Consider the following 13150-nt stretch of genomic DNA (forward strand, 5'->3'; position numbering starts at 1 on the left):
TTTGTAAATGTCTTAATTTCCAGTATTACATAGGTCATTTAATTTTACTTATCTATTATTCCTGTGCTTTGTCATTTAACAAATACTTATTGATGTCTGCTATGTGCCAGGTACTGTTCTAGGTGCTAGGGATACAGCAGTGAACAAAACACTCCAGTATCCCTGTCCCCGCTTATTTAATATAAGGAGACAGACAAATAAATATGTCAGGTGATAAGCATTATGGAGATAAATAAAGTGCCAAAGGAGATTAAGTGGTGTTCAGAAGGAGGAATGGTTTGAAATTTTAGATACAGGAGAAAGGGAATTCTTACTGGGAAGGTGACATGACTTTAAAAGAAGTGAGGAGCAAACAGTATCTGGGGAGGAGTATTCTAGATAGTGTTAACAGCAAGTACACAGCAGGAGTATGCTTGAAGAGGCAGAGGAATAGCAAGCAGATAATTTTAAGGACGTCAGCTTTTACTTTCAAATGAAAAGTATCTGGAAGATTGTGAACAGAGGAATGGCATGATGTGACGTATGTTCTTACAGGATCACTCTGACTACTGTGTTGCATGTAGACCAAGGCTTGGAAACTTTTTTCTGTAAATAGCCAGATAGTAAATATTTCAGGCTTTGTGGGTCATGTAGTAGTCTATAATAACCACACAGCTCTACTATTGCAGCATGAAAACTGCCATAAACATTACTTAAGGGATGGCTGTACCTATGTTTCAATAAAACTTACAATTGATAGGCTTGATTTGCCGTGTGTGTCATAGTTTGCCTACCTCTGATACAGACCACAATGAGACAAGGGTAAAAGCAGGTTGACAGGAGGCTTTTGCAGTAATCCAAGGGAGAGCTTATGGTGGTAGTGACAGTGGCAAAAAGTGGTCAGAATCTGGATGTATTTTGAAGGTAGAGCCAATAGTATTTGCTTGGTAGAGAGTTTGAGAGAGACATAAAGAGAAGGGAGTCAGGGGTGATGCCCATGTTTTTAAGAGTTTGAATTAGAAAGTATTTGTTTAATATTTCACATTCTCATTTTGATAGTATCTGTAATAATTATCTTTAAAATTTATGTGTACCTATACATTTATTTTTTCCCTTGGTCCTATTTGAGTTTGTTTTGTTCTGGGTATTCCTTCATAGAGAACTAATAGTGTAACCTATGAAGTTCTGAGCACTGCCACTGGTTACTGAACATTATCTCATTAGGCTTCCCTTATGGATGAAAGCACATGTGTAGCTGTGATGTGGTATGTAGGTTAGGGTGTTCCCTCAAGGCCAAGGAAGAAAAAATAAAGATGCTACCTGTTAGCTATGTATGGGAAGCTCTGCATGAGAATAATTAATCATGTAAAACTAATATAAAGAACTTTGCTTTATTTTGGTAATGTATTTATAAGAATGTTTACAATGAATAGCTCTTGGGGAAGATAGTACAAAATATTAGATAAGGACTTTGGACTACACTGACTTAAGTATTTCATATACTACCACATTCTTCAAAGTAGTTATTTGCTTCTTCTCCACCCCTAATCAGTTACTAAGAACTGCAGAGTTTTTTTGTTTGTTTGTTTTGTTGTGTTGTGTTGTGTTGTGTTTGCTATAATGACCCTCACATCCCATTTTCATCATGTCTCACTTAAATTATTCTACCTTTTAGTGATTTTACCTTAACTTAGAGTAAAAGAAAGGTTATCAAACTTGCATGCATCAAAATCACTTGGAAGATTTGTGAAACCAAGATTGCAAAGTTGTATGTGTGTTTTTGTTTGTTTGTTTGTTTTCGAGACGGAGTCTCACTCTTGTTGCCCAGGCTGGAGTGCAGTGACGCGATCTCGGCTCACTGCAGCCTCTGCCTCCCGGGTTCCAGCGATTCTCCTGCCTCAGCCTCCTGAGTAGCTGGGATTACAGGCACGTGCCACCACGCCTGGCTAATTTTTGTATTTTTAGTAGTGACAGGGTTTCACCATGTTGCCGGGCTGGTCCTGAACTCCTGACCTCAGGTGATCCGCCCACCTCAGCCTCCCAAAGTGCTGGGGTTACAGGCATGAGCCACCATGCCTGACCCAAAGTTTTTGATATAGTGGATTTGAGGTGGGACCCTAGAATTTTCTGGTCTGGGAACCACACTGTGGAAACCACTCTTCCAAAGTACTCTGATAATGCCATTTCTCTAGTAAAAACTGTAAGTGCTCCCCTCACATCATCTGATAAATTCAGTCTAGGATTTAAGGACTACTATTATTTAACCCTTACAAGTCTCTAGCTTTTTTTCATACATGTTCTGGACATGGCCAGATTCTTACCTACCTTTGCTTTTCAATGATTTATTTTTGAAACATCACAAGAAGTCTTCGCCCTACCCCTCCCATTTTCATCAGTCAGAATCCTGATCTTCTTACAAGGTTAATTTCTAACTCAGCCTTCTTTTTTGAATCTCCAAATGTGTGTGCTCTCTTTTTTCCTCTGAATTCCCATAGCACATATACTTTTTATAACATTACCTTATTCTCTCTCAGTGTATAGTCTTTATATATCTTATCTCTATTCTACCTTTTTATAGAAATGTAAGTTCCTTAAGGATAAGAAAATATCTTTGTCTACCTTAAACATTTGTAGAATTGAACCACTTTTTAAAATTTGTTCCTTTGTCTTTTCTCTTTTTAAATAGTATTATTAAAGTAACATAAGATGTTAGTATGCCTAATATTTTCTAGCTTCTTGCTCACTTTATCTGTTGGATGAAACCCATTGTATTAACCGGAAAACTTCCTTCTGGGAACCTACTGACTTCCTGTTTTTATTTGGATTAATTCCTTTCTGATTCTGCTGCTCAGCTTTACAAATCATAATTATATATAATAATGCTACAGTTTCTGTCCATTAGACTTCTGATGCATTGTAAATCATATCTTCTTTTTTGATGAATTCTCCCAAGCCCTTTGTTTTACTAGGGTAAAAATTAAAATTCGTTATATGAAATACATATCTGAAAAGTACTCATATATCTGAAAAGTATTCTGTCCTCACAATTAATGGATAGTTTGGTTGTGCTTAGAATTCTACATGAGAAGTCATTTCCTCTTAGAACTTTAAAGGCATTATGTTATCTTCTACTTTCATTTTAACTGGTAAGAAATCTAATGCCAATTTATTTTTTCTTCTGAAGCTACTTTATGGTTTCTTTCTATTTTCTCTTTTCTCCTTGGGGAGTTCTTTTTTATTATTTATTGAATATCTTCAGTTGATCATTTGTATTATCTCATTTTCATATTTTCTGCCTACCATTTGCTCTATATTCTTTGGTATGTATTCAGCTTTGTCAACCATATTATGAATTTTAATTTCATATAATAGAATGTTATTTTCCCTGAGTATTTTGTTGTTCTGATTGTTCTTTTCAAGCATCCTTATTTTATGGATGTAATATCTTTAATACCTGAAGATACTAAACATTTTTCTTAATGGTTTCCTTTAAGTAAAATTATAATTTTGGTTATCCTAGTACAGTTATTTATCTTGTTTTCTTTTTCCCTCATGCTGATAGTTTTCTACATATATTTGATGATCCGTTCACATTTATGCTAACTTGTATTTAAATATCAGGAACTGGGAAGCCTCATTGCTGGTAACTCTGTGCATGCGTCTGGGACCTCTTGATCATCATATTTTAAAATAAATGGGAGGAAAACCATCTGTTTTACTGGAGACCTTTTAAATGTGGCCTTCCATCTTCCAGATTATGGTTGGAACCTCTCATCAGCTGATGGTTCTACTTCCATTCTCTTTGCTGATAAAGGATTGCTCCTCTCTTTATTCCTAGACTAGAACGGTAATGAGGTCCTGAGAAGGATAAGAAACAAATGACTGTGCTAAGTCTGTTATCTTGAACCAGAAAGCTGTGTTTTCAACAGGTTAAAATTGTTTTGTTTTGTTTTGTTTTTGTGGTTAAATACTATACATTTCTGGTCTTTTATTTGACAATAAGTTTGTGTTAATAACCTCATTTGATTTGATTGTAGTAAACCCATAAGATGTGTAGCACAATAGTAGAGTGATGAGATAGAATTATTTCTAAGAAGTGCCATACTTTGGTCTCCAGCATCTATATTTAACTTCGTATAACTGAACAGAGAACAGCCCAAGAATCTAATGCCGCCCAAATGGCAGCTTATTAATTTACCATAGAAAGTTTAGCTATTAAATAAACTAGATGATCAGGGTTAGTGAATTATCACCAGAGAGAAAGAATTTGCATGGAAAATCAAATGTATAGTCATATGATGTCTAGGTAAACATGAAGTTAGAAAGAGGGCCTCAGTGATCTTATTGGCTGGTATCTAGCTGAGATAGCCTGATGTATTGTGTCTATTGTCAAGCAAGATTGTGATACAGACTGGAAAATTGAGTATTGATCAGAGCATCATTTTTCTTGGATGTTGCTGGAGATCCAGAAAGTCTCCTGATGTTGAGGTTCTTTTCCTGGGTGACATTGCAATTGTGTTGATAGAAGTTTAACTAAAATAGTATAGAAAAATTAATTAGCTGTGTGCTTTCTCAGTTCTCCAGTATCTACAGCAAAGCCAACCTAAATAATTTTGTGAAACTTCTCAGCTACTCACAGATTATTGCTTAAGGTGGCTAACTCTGAAAACATCAATCTAATCTTTTCTTTCTAATGCAGATTTCTGTCTGAATTCCCAGAAATTTGATCTAGCACCATATACCACACATATCTGTATGTCACTTACAAAGAAACTGATGTTTAGAAGCTAAATGAATTACCTCAAGGGTCTCATAGTATATTAGTGTCAGACTCAACTAAATCTCAGTTTTCTATCTTTAACTTTAATATTTTCTTGTATATCCATTTAAACTACTTTTATCAAAAGATAAAGTAATAGAAGACAATTGCTTTATATCTGACTATCCTTGGAAAATTACAACCAGCAGCTAGTAAGTCTCAGTAATTTAGAGTTCACTGATACAGATTGTGATTATACAATTTCTACATTTTATATGCTAATACTTACCTGTACTCCCTTTTAATGAGTGTTATATGGCCAATTAGTAATAAAATGAAATTAGTAACATTCTTTCTTAAAAGGCAAATATATATTTTAGCACCTTGGAAATGCTTTAAGCTTACTTAAATATAACCAGAGCTCAACACAAATTATACTAGTTCTTAAAAATGGTTACTCTGAAACTTATTCTTAAGTGCAAAACATTTGGCAAATATCTTTATTAGCCTGATACAGTTTGTGTATTCTTAACGTATAAGAAAACTGTGTCCTTCAAAATTTCTATGAGTTTTGACATTCATCAGTTCTCTTCCCCTTTACCTACATCTCCCAGTGAGATTTAACAAAACATTGATTTAACTCTATACCACTTGTTAAATTTTAATATAAATATACAACTTTGGTTTTTATTATATATTTTCATTTTTTCTGCCTTCCCATTTATTTGGATGTATTTCATTAGTTTCCTAAAACTTTTTACGTGTATGTATTCCATCTGACAGTAAAACATTAGGATTTTATATCCTAAAAATTTCTCAGATCCCAACTTTTTTCTTCCCATCCCTGAGCTCATTTTTCCAGTTGTATCGTCTTCTAACTTGGTAAACCTCTTTCTGCTTTCAGTCTCCTCTTCTAGTCTGTACTCCACTCATGTTATTCTTTCTTAAAACCATTCGATAAATAATTTGAAATCATGTCACAATAAAATCCAAGCTCCTTACCCTGTATACAGTTAAGATATATATGTTCATTATAAATATTCAATAGTAGCAAGACCCTAATCAGGAACCAATTGGCACAGTCATGGGCAACCAAGAGCTATGAAGTGGCTTCTAAATAGTCCAGGCTTCTAACAGATTTTTTGGTCACTAGTCAAATAAAATGCTTGTTTTAAAATTATTCTCCATATTACATGAGTTTTCTCAAATGTCTTCTATATATATATATATACACACATATGTAACATAAGTCTTTGTTTTATAAAATGCAAATATAGAGTAATTAATTATAAATTGATTTCAAGTGAAGTTTTAACATGATGACTCAGTTGTGGCTTAAACAGTAAATGTTTTTAAAATACGTATTTAAAACAAAAGGTATTATTTATTCTACTTAACCAAAGTTACCTTAGTGGCAGTCAAGATGCATTAAAAGTGACATAACAAAGGAAACAGAAAATATATAATGTAAAATTTATCAGGTAAATCCTTAAAGACTACTGTTAAATTACAAAAAATAATGGTGTACTTGCATTTCCTATTATTTCTCTGTTTGATGATATGTGAGAAGAGATGAAGGAATGGTGGTAGTAGCAGGATTCAAAAGTCTTTTGATTTTATTCATATGCTTCAGATGCCCCTTTTTGGCCCTTTTAATTCTTATTATTTTTGTATGGCCACTTTCTCATCAGAAAAAAAATTATCTGAGCCTCCCTCCCCCATGTTTAGTTTTCATTGTTAACATCTAATCTTTAGTTTAATTGGAAGTTTAATCTTTAATTCAATTATATGTTCTTTTGAAGAAGAACAGTCAGAAGTTTCTGGAATACTCCTGATTTTAGAACACAATTCCTAAATGAAGTATCCAACAATTTAAATTTACTTTGAAGGTAAAACCAAATTCAGAACCTTTATTGTGATTTTCTTAGTTAGATAATTGTAGAAAGAAATCTATAGATCTCCTAGATATCTGTGATTCAGGTGAGCAGCTGGAAGATAGCAGATGGTGAAGAACGGCACTCCCCTCCATTTATTCAGCGTGGAATCGTCACTTGAATAGGAAATATATGTGTGTGTCTTATTAGCAAAATTTTTATATGGGTATATCCCAGTTAATAGAAACAAAATGATATATATGGACAAAGATGAATATAAAGAGCTTTTACTTATTGTATGTGTGAATTTTAACCTACTATCATTTTTCAACAACAATGCAGAATGATGGTACCTTTTTATGGTATTTTAAAAGGCTTGTGTCGAAGTCCACAACCTTTAAAAAAGGTAAACATATAAAATAGTGTGATCAAAAAAATATTGAAGATATGGTTTTGGTGATGGGCAAGAGTCAGAGAGTATAAGCCAATTTAAAATGTCACTAAGTGGATTATTAGATGTCTGGAGAAGAATGATTTGATTTATCTTGCTTCTGCCAGTTCAGTCTCTGTTTTGTTAGTCCTGTTCTGGCCCTGAAATTTCTAATTTAGTCAAGTTCTGACTCCCAAAATATCTTTAAGTATGGAAATGAGTAATAGAACTTTTATTTTTTAAGTTGAGTTTTTCACAGGCTTGTACTTGTAAATTGAAGCTAAAGTAATACTTAAACCATGAATGATACCATTCTTGTTTTTAAAATAATTATGAAAAGGCGTTTTTTTGGGTAGCTCCAAGCCTGTCCCACTCGTCATTTTTGAAACATTCAAATTGGTTATTTAAAGGTGTATTACTATGTAGCAGTGTATCCTGATACTGATAATACAAATTTGAATTTTGCTAAATCCATTTGTGTCTGTTTCAATTGTAGAGACAGAAAAATAATGGGCATGCACAGAGTAGTCATGGTATTAGTGACTAACCAATTATTTTCCTACTATTGGACATGAATGTCTGAAATCTCAGGAGTTACAACCATTTGAGCAACTCTTCACAGTTGTTCGCTATACCTTGCAGAGGAAAAAGGAAGAAAATTAATATTAAGCCCCACTTTGCGTGGGGCTTTTGATATATATATGTCATATGATCTTTATAGCAATTCTGTGGGGAAAGATAGTGATATCCTCTTTTTATAAGTCCACAGGTTCCACAGTTCAGATCTGCCTGTACACATGGCAAAAAAGTGACCAAATGCTATTCACCTGCAAGTCTGTCAGAGTCCAGAGCCTCGGCTCTTCGTTCACCATGCTGGACATTATAGTTATGCTTTAATTTCAATATATATTCAGTTTTGTCATTTTTATACCCTTGGAATCTTGTCAGATTTTAATTTTTAAAAATTAGAAAATGGGCTGTTTAACAATATGAATTTTAAATAAAATAACTGCTTTTAAATTTATTTTACGTCAATAGTCATTGAATATGAATGAATTTGAATACTCCAGTGGTACTTCAGGATACTCAGTATATCTACTGAAAAAAATGACAAATTGAATAGCTGTATCACTGTGAAGTAAGTTCTATAATAAAAGAATAAAATGTGGTGGGAGCACAAAGTAAAAGACAAATAAATTTTCTATCTAGGAGTCTCTGCTGTGAGTCTGAACTCCCAGCACATAGTGTAAAGTTGTAATCATCTCTGGTAACTATAGGAGACAGAAATATGTTCAGCTAATGCTGCTTAAAGACTATCTAGTTTTCTTAGAAAACTGTGACTATTCCTTCTAGACTTTTCTGTTGGTAAAGAGAAGAAAGACTCTGAAGGGAGCCTTTGGGGTATCAATAGACAGGAATTAGATTGGTAGTCCTTGCTCCTAAAAGGAAGAGGTTGCTTCTTTATTCAGCTGTGTTTTTTGTTTTTGTTTTTTTATCAGAAAGAGACAGGTTTGTTCAGTTTAGTATTGAGCAATTCAGAAGTAAATGTTGAAGTACAGTGGAAGGGTTTAGAGTAGATGAAATTTAGATTATCTAAATCTTTACATAACATATCTGAAGCTTTATATAACAAGTATTGTATGTTTATAAAATATAACTTTAATGCTATTTTCAGAAAACCATGTGATAGGAACAAAAAAAGTGTTATTAGATCCCTTATGTAATAAGCTGGACTGTGTAGCCCTCTGCTCAATTTTATGTTTTGAGAGAAAATAACACTTACTTATTGAAGCTGAGAAGAGAGCTCAGAAAAATAGAAATAAAAGGTGTATTTTCTTGATTAGCAATAGGATATGAGATTGGTCTCCTAATTGCATGTGGGATCTTTTTGCCATTGTCCATTTTGAATACAAATATGCAGAAATTATAATTTATTTTGTAATTAACAGACTGAAAAGAAATTGCTTTGTAAGATAAGGATTTTCTTCTGTAAAACATAAAAGGCTTCTGAAATTTGTGAGGTTGGTATCCTCTATTAGGTGCAGCATATATAATTTTTCACTCAATTACATAATATAGTTGACCCTTGAACAACACGAGTTTGAACTGCATGGGTTCACTTATGCTGGATTTTTTTTTTCAATAAAAGTTGCAGTTGCCTCTCCTGCCTTCTATTCTACTTCCTTCACCTCTTCCACCTCTGCCACCTGAGACAGCAAAACCAACCCCTCCTCCTCTCCATCCTTCCCCTCCCCCTCAGCCAATTCAATGTAAAGAGAAAGAGGATAAAGACCTTTATGATAATATACTTCCACTTAATGAATAGTAAATATATTTTCACTGTTTATGATTTTCTTAACATTTTCTTTTCTCTAGCTTTATTGTAAGATCACAGTATGTAATACACATAGCATACAAAATATGTGTCAATCAATAGTTCGTGTTATCAGTAAGGCCTCCAGAAAACACCAGGCTATTTAGTAGTTACGTTTTGGAGGAGTCAAAAGTTATATGTGGATTTTTGACTGTGTGTGGTGGTTGGCACCTCTAACCTGTTTTGTTTGAGGGTCAACTGTATTATGTTGCCACAGGCCTTTCTGAATGGCTTGAATAAATATTTCCTGAGACATCATTTACTAGGTATGTGTCAATATGTGTAGATGACTTTGTAACTAATGGAAATAATGTATTTGTACAAAACTGTTATGGGGTTAACACAAATACCAAATAACCAGTCTGCTACTTTCTCTTTAAGAGTTACATTTTATTTGAAGGGGAAAAATATATGATTTATTTTTAATTACAGCTGTAATGCTATATAAAGTTCAAACAGGAATCACATCAGTAAATAGTGATTTTCTTATTTCTTTATAAGAAGTAATCATCCATTCAATAGAAGTCATAAAAAGATAAAAGCTGAAAGAAACCTCTCAAGCTTTAGCTGCAGTGAGAATTGATTTCTTAGAAAAGTGTGTTGGGGGCCGGGCGCGGTGGCTCACGCCTGTAATCCCAGCACTTTGGGAGGCCGAGACGGGCGGATCACAAGGTCAGGAGATCGAGACCATGGTGAAACCCACACACTGTAACAGGTTAAGTACTTTGAACTGAAGGATATTGGAAGAGCCCCAGAAGCAAAGTATCCTTTCAACCTTCCCTTGCCCTTCTTTCTTCTGTTCCCCTTTCTCTCCCAAGCAGACCATAGAAACTAGAATTTCTCTTCCCCCAACCATGTCATAGAAATTAGAACCCCACTTTCCCAAAGCCAACCATAAACCTAGAAATATTATTCTAACCTTCCCCTGCCTTTCTATGTAGGGGCTGGCCCTAAAGAAATTCTATGACCTACCTTGTCTGATAGTAGGTCGTAAGACCCTCATTCCAGAAGGAGTTCTGCCCTGTACCTTGAAGGAGGGGATGCTATGTGAAAGACCAAGAAGAATCTGAACATACAGACCTTGCTGGCTTTCCTCCCTCAGTCTGTTACCATTCAGTTATACACTTTTGTCCAATTACTCTCTATTCTTAGCTCTCCATTCTTCATTGACTAAGCATGAAAATACAGTGTTCCCCTGAGTCTTCATTTCTGAAGCCTCCTGTGTCATGAAAAACTGATTAAATAAATTTGTTATGCTTTTCTCTTGTTAACCTGTCTTCTGTTATAGGAGTGTTGGCCATGAAACTTACAGTGGGTGAGGAAAGGTATTAGACCTTTCTGCTCCTACAAGTGCAACTTGATACTAACCACATCTGATTACTTTATTCTTTTTTCTTGATGTTCATCAGGAAAACTTTTTTTTGTTTTAGGATATGTCTGACACTCCAAGTAAAAATGATTCTTCTATTTCCAATAAAGCAGACTAGCCAAAATAATTTTTTTATACTTAAGATCTGGATTGCATTGGTGGCATTCATTTTTTTTTAAAATATGTCATATTAGTTGGCAGTTTTTAACACTACATTAAGGTGGTTGAAAGAGTGGGCTTTGGAGAGAGACCTAAGTTTCAGTCCCATCTCTGACACTTGTTAGCCATATGATCTTGGTCATTAGCTTTGGTTAATAATCTTTTAGAGAAAGTATTAATCATCAGTTTTATAAAAGAACCTATTTCACCATAGTCTTTTATTTGCTTTTACAGATCAGTGTACTGTTACCCGGACATACCTATTCCTTCACAAGTTCTGGTTCTTCAGTGCTGCTTACTATTTTGGTAACTGGGCCTTTCTTGGGGTAAGTACAGATAGCCAAGGCATGATTTCACTTTCTTTTATAAATTATAGTTAAATGTGTAAACTTTTTGTATCTTAGTAGTCCATTTGTATCATGGTACTGTCATTGAATTTTAAAGCATTACTTTCCAAATGATTTTAAATTTGAAAAGTAACACATAGCTTATTTAAATTTACAGGTATTCTTGATTGGATTAATTGTATCCTGTTGTAAAGGGAAGAAATCGGTTATTGAAGGAGTAGATGAAGATTCAGACATAAGTGATGATGAGCCCTCTGTTTATTCTGTTTGACAGCCTTCTGTGTCTTAAAGGTTTTATAATGCTGACTGAATATCTGTTATGCATTTTTAAAGTGTTAGACTGACATTAGGATGAGCTAACTAGCTTTCATCAAAAATGGGAGCATGGCTATAAAACAACTATATTTTATTATATGTTTTCAGAAGTAACATTGTATGATAGATTAACATTTTAAATTACCATAATAATGCTATGTAAATATAAAACTTCTGGCTTTGTGAGGGAATGTTTGTGCAAAATTTTTTCCTCTAATGTATAATAGTGTTTAATTAAAAATCTTCCAGAATTAATATTCCCTTTTGTCACTTTTTAAAAACGTAATAAATCATTTGTATCTGTGCCTTAGGTTCTCCAGAGTGATGTGGAATTTTAAAGTATCTCTCTCTGATTGCCTCCAAATAAAATGTACAATATAGCTGATGAATGTTACTCCCGTATGCAACTTGTTTTCAGTTTTCTCCCTAAAATGTTTAGCACCACTCAAGTAGATTTCATGAAAAGATTTCAAACTCTCCTTAGTGCTATAAGAGCGTGGCATTCCAAGATGTGTTATATTGTTCACATGTCAGTCCATTAGATATCTTACAAGCCCTACAGTATTTAAGGCATACATATTGTTATAGGTAGCTTTTGTTTTGTATCTGACCTCAAAATTTGTATTCCAATATAAATGGGTATTGTCAAGAATAATTAATCCTGAAAAAGATCAGTTTATGGATTAATTTAAAATATATGGCATCATATTTTGGTTTTAGAGATACTTTTTCATTCTAAAGATTTGAAATTTGCAAAAGATATAATGAAAACTGTATGACAGGGTATTTTGAACACATTCTGGATAGTGAGAAATAATAAAAAAAATACTAGTTTACTAGCATAAGCACATTAGAACTCACAAAAAAGTATGTATTATGATCCTTGAGGTAAAATATCATTAAGTTTCTGAAAAAAGGTTTAGGAATTAACAACTATATCCAAGTTAATTCTTCTCTCCTTTAATTTTTGTGCCATTTTTCTCTGTTCTGATTCTTTGTCTCTCTTGATAAACCTTCACAACTTTCATATTTGGCTTCTGCTTCTGCAACTACCCTTTAGCATTATTCACCAGGATTTCATTCCCTTCTGTTCTTATTTTACTTTTTTTTTTTAAGATGGAGTTTTCTCTTGTCGCCCAAGCTGGAGTGCAGTGGCACGATCTCGGCTCACTGCAACCTCCCCTCCTGGGTTCAAGCAATTCTCCTGCCTCAGCCTCCTGAGTAGCTGGGATTACAGGCACGCGCCACCACGCCCAGCTAGTTTTTGTATTTTTAGCAGAGATGGGGTTTCACTATCTTGGCCAGGCTAGTCTTGAACTCCTGACCTCATGATCCACCCACCTTGGCCTCCCAAAGTACTGGGATTGCAGGCGTAAGCCACAATGCCCAGCCTTATTTTACATTTTCTTTGTGGACAATCTCACATACCCTTGGCTTCTATCTATACTACGTATTCGTAAGCTCTGAACTTTGACTTACCTTTTAGCTAGAATTACTGCTTCAACTGCAACATTTTGAAAATTGAAGTATTCATTTTCGGGGGG

At 34.2% G+C, this 13150-nt stretch overlaps 1 protein-coding gene across 1 annotated transcript in view; it reads left to right on the plus strand.

Moving 5' to 3' along the window:
• Positions 1-11912, plus strand: part of LMBRD1 (LMBR1 domain containing 1) — a 131405-nt gene extending 119493 nt beyond the window's left edge. The window contains exons 15-16 of the mRNA XM_017859762.1: positions 11179-11270; positions 11449-11912. Of these exons, the coding sequence (XP_017715251.1) occupies positions 11179-11270; positions 11449-11562 (206 nt within the window). The 3' untranslated portion in view covers positions 11563-11912. The remainder of the gene's footprint in view (positions 1-11178; positions 11271-11448) is intronic.
• Positions 11913-13150: the final 1238 nt, after the last annotated feature.

This window comes from Rhinopithecus bieti, unplaced genomic scaffold (genome assembly GCF_001698545.2).
Source record: "Rhinopithecus bieti isolate Rb0 unplaced genomic scaffold, ASM169854v2 scaffold_50350, whole genome shotgun sequence".
Classification (NCBI taxonomy): domain Eukaryota; kingdom Metazoa; phylum Chordata; class Mammalia; order Primates; family Cercopithecidae; genus Rhinopithecus; species Rhinopithecus bieti.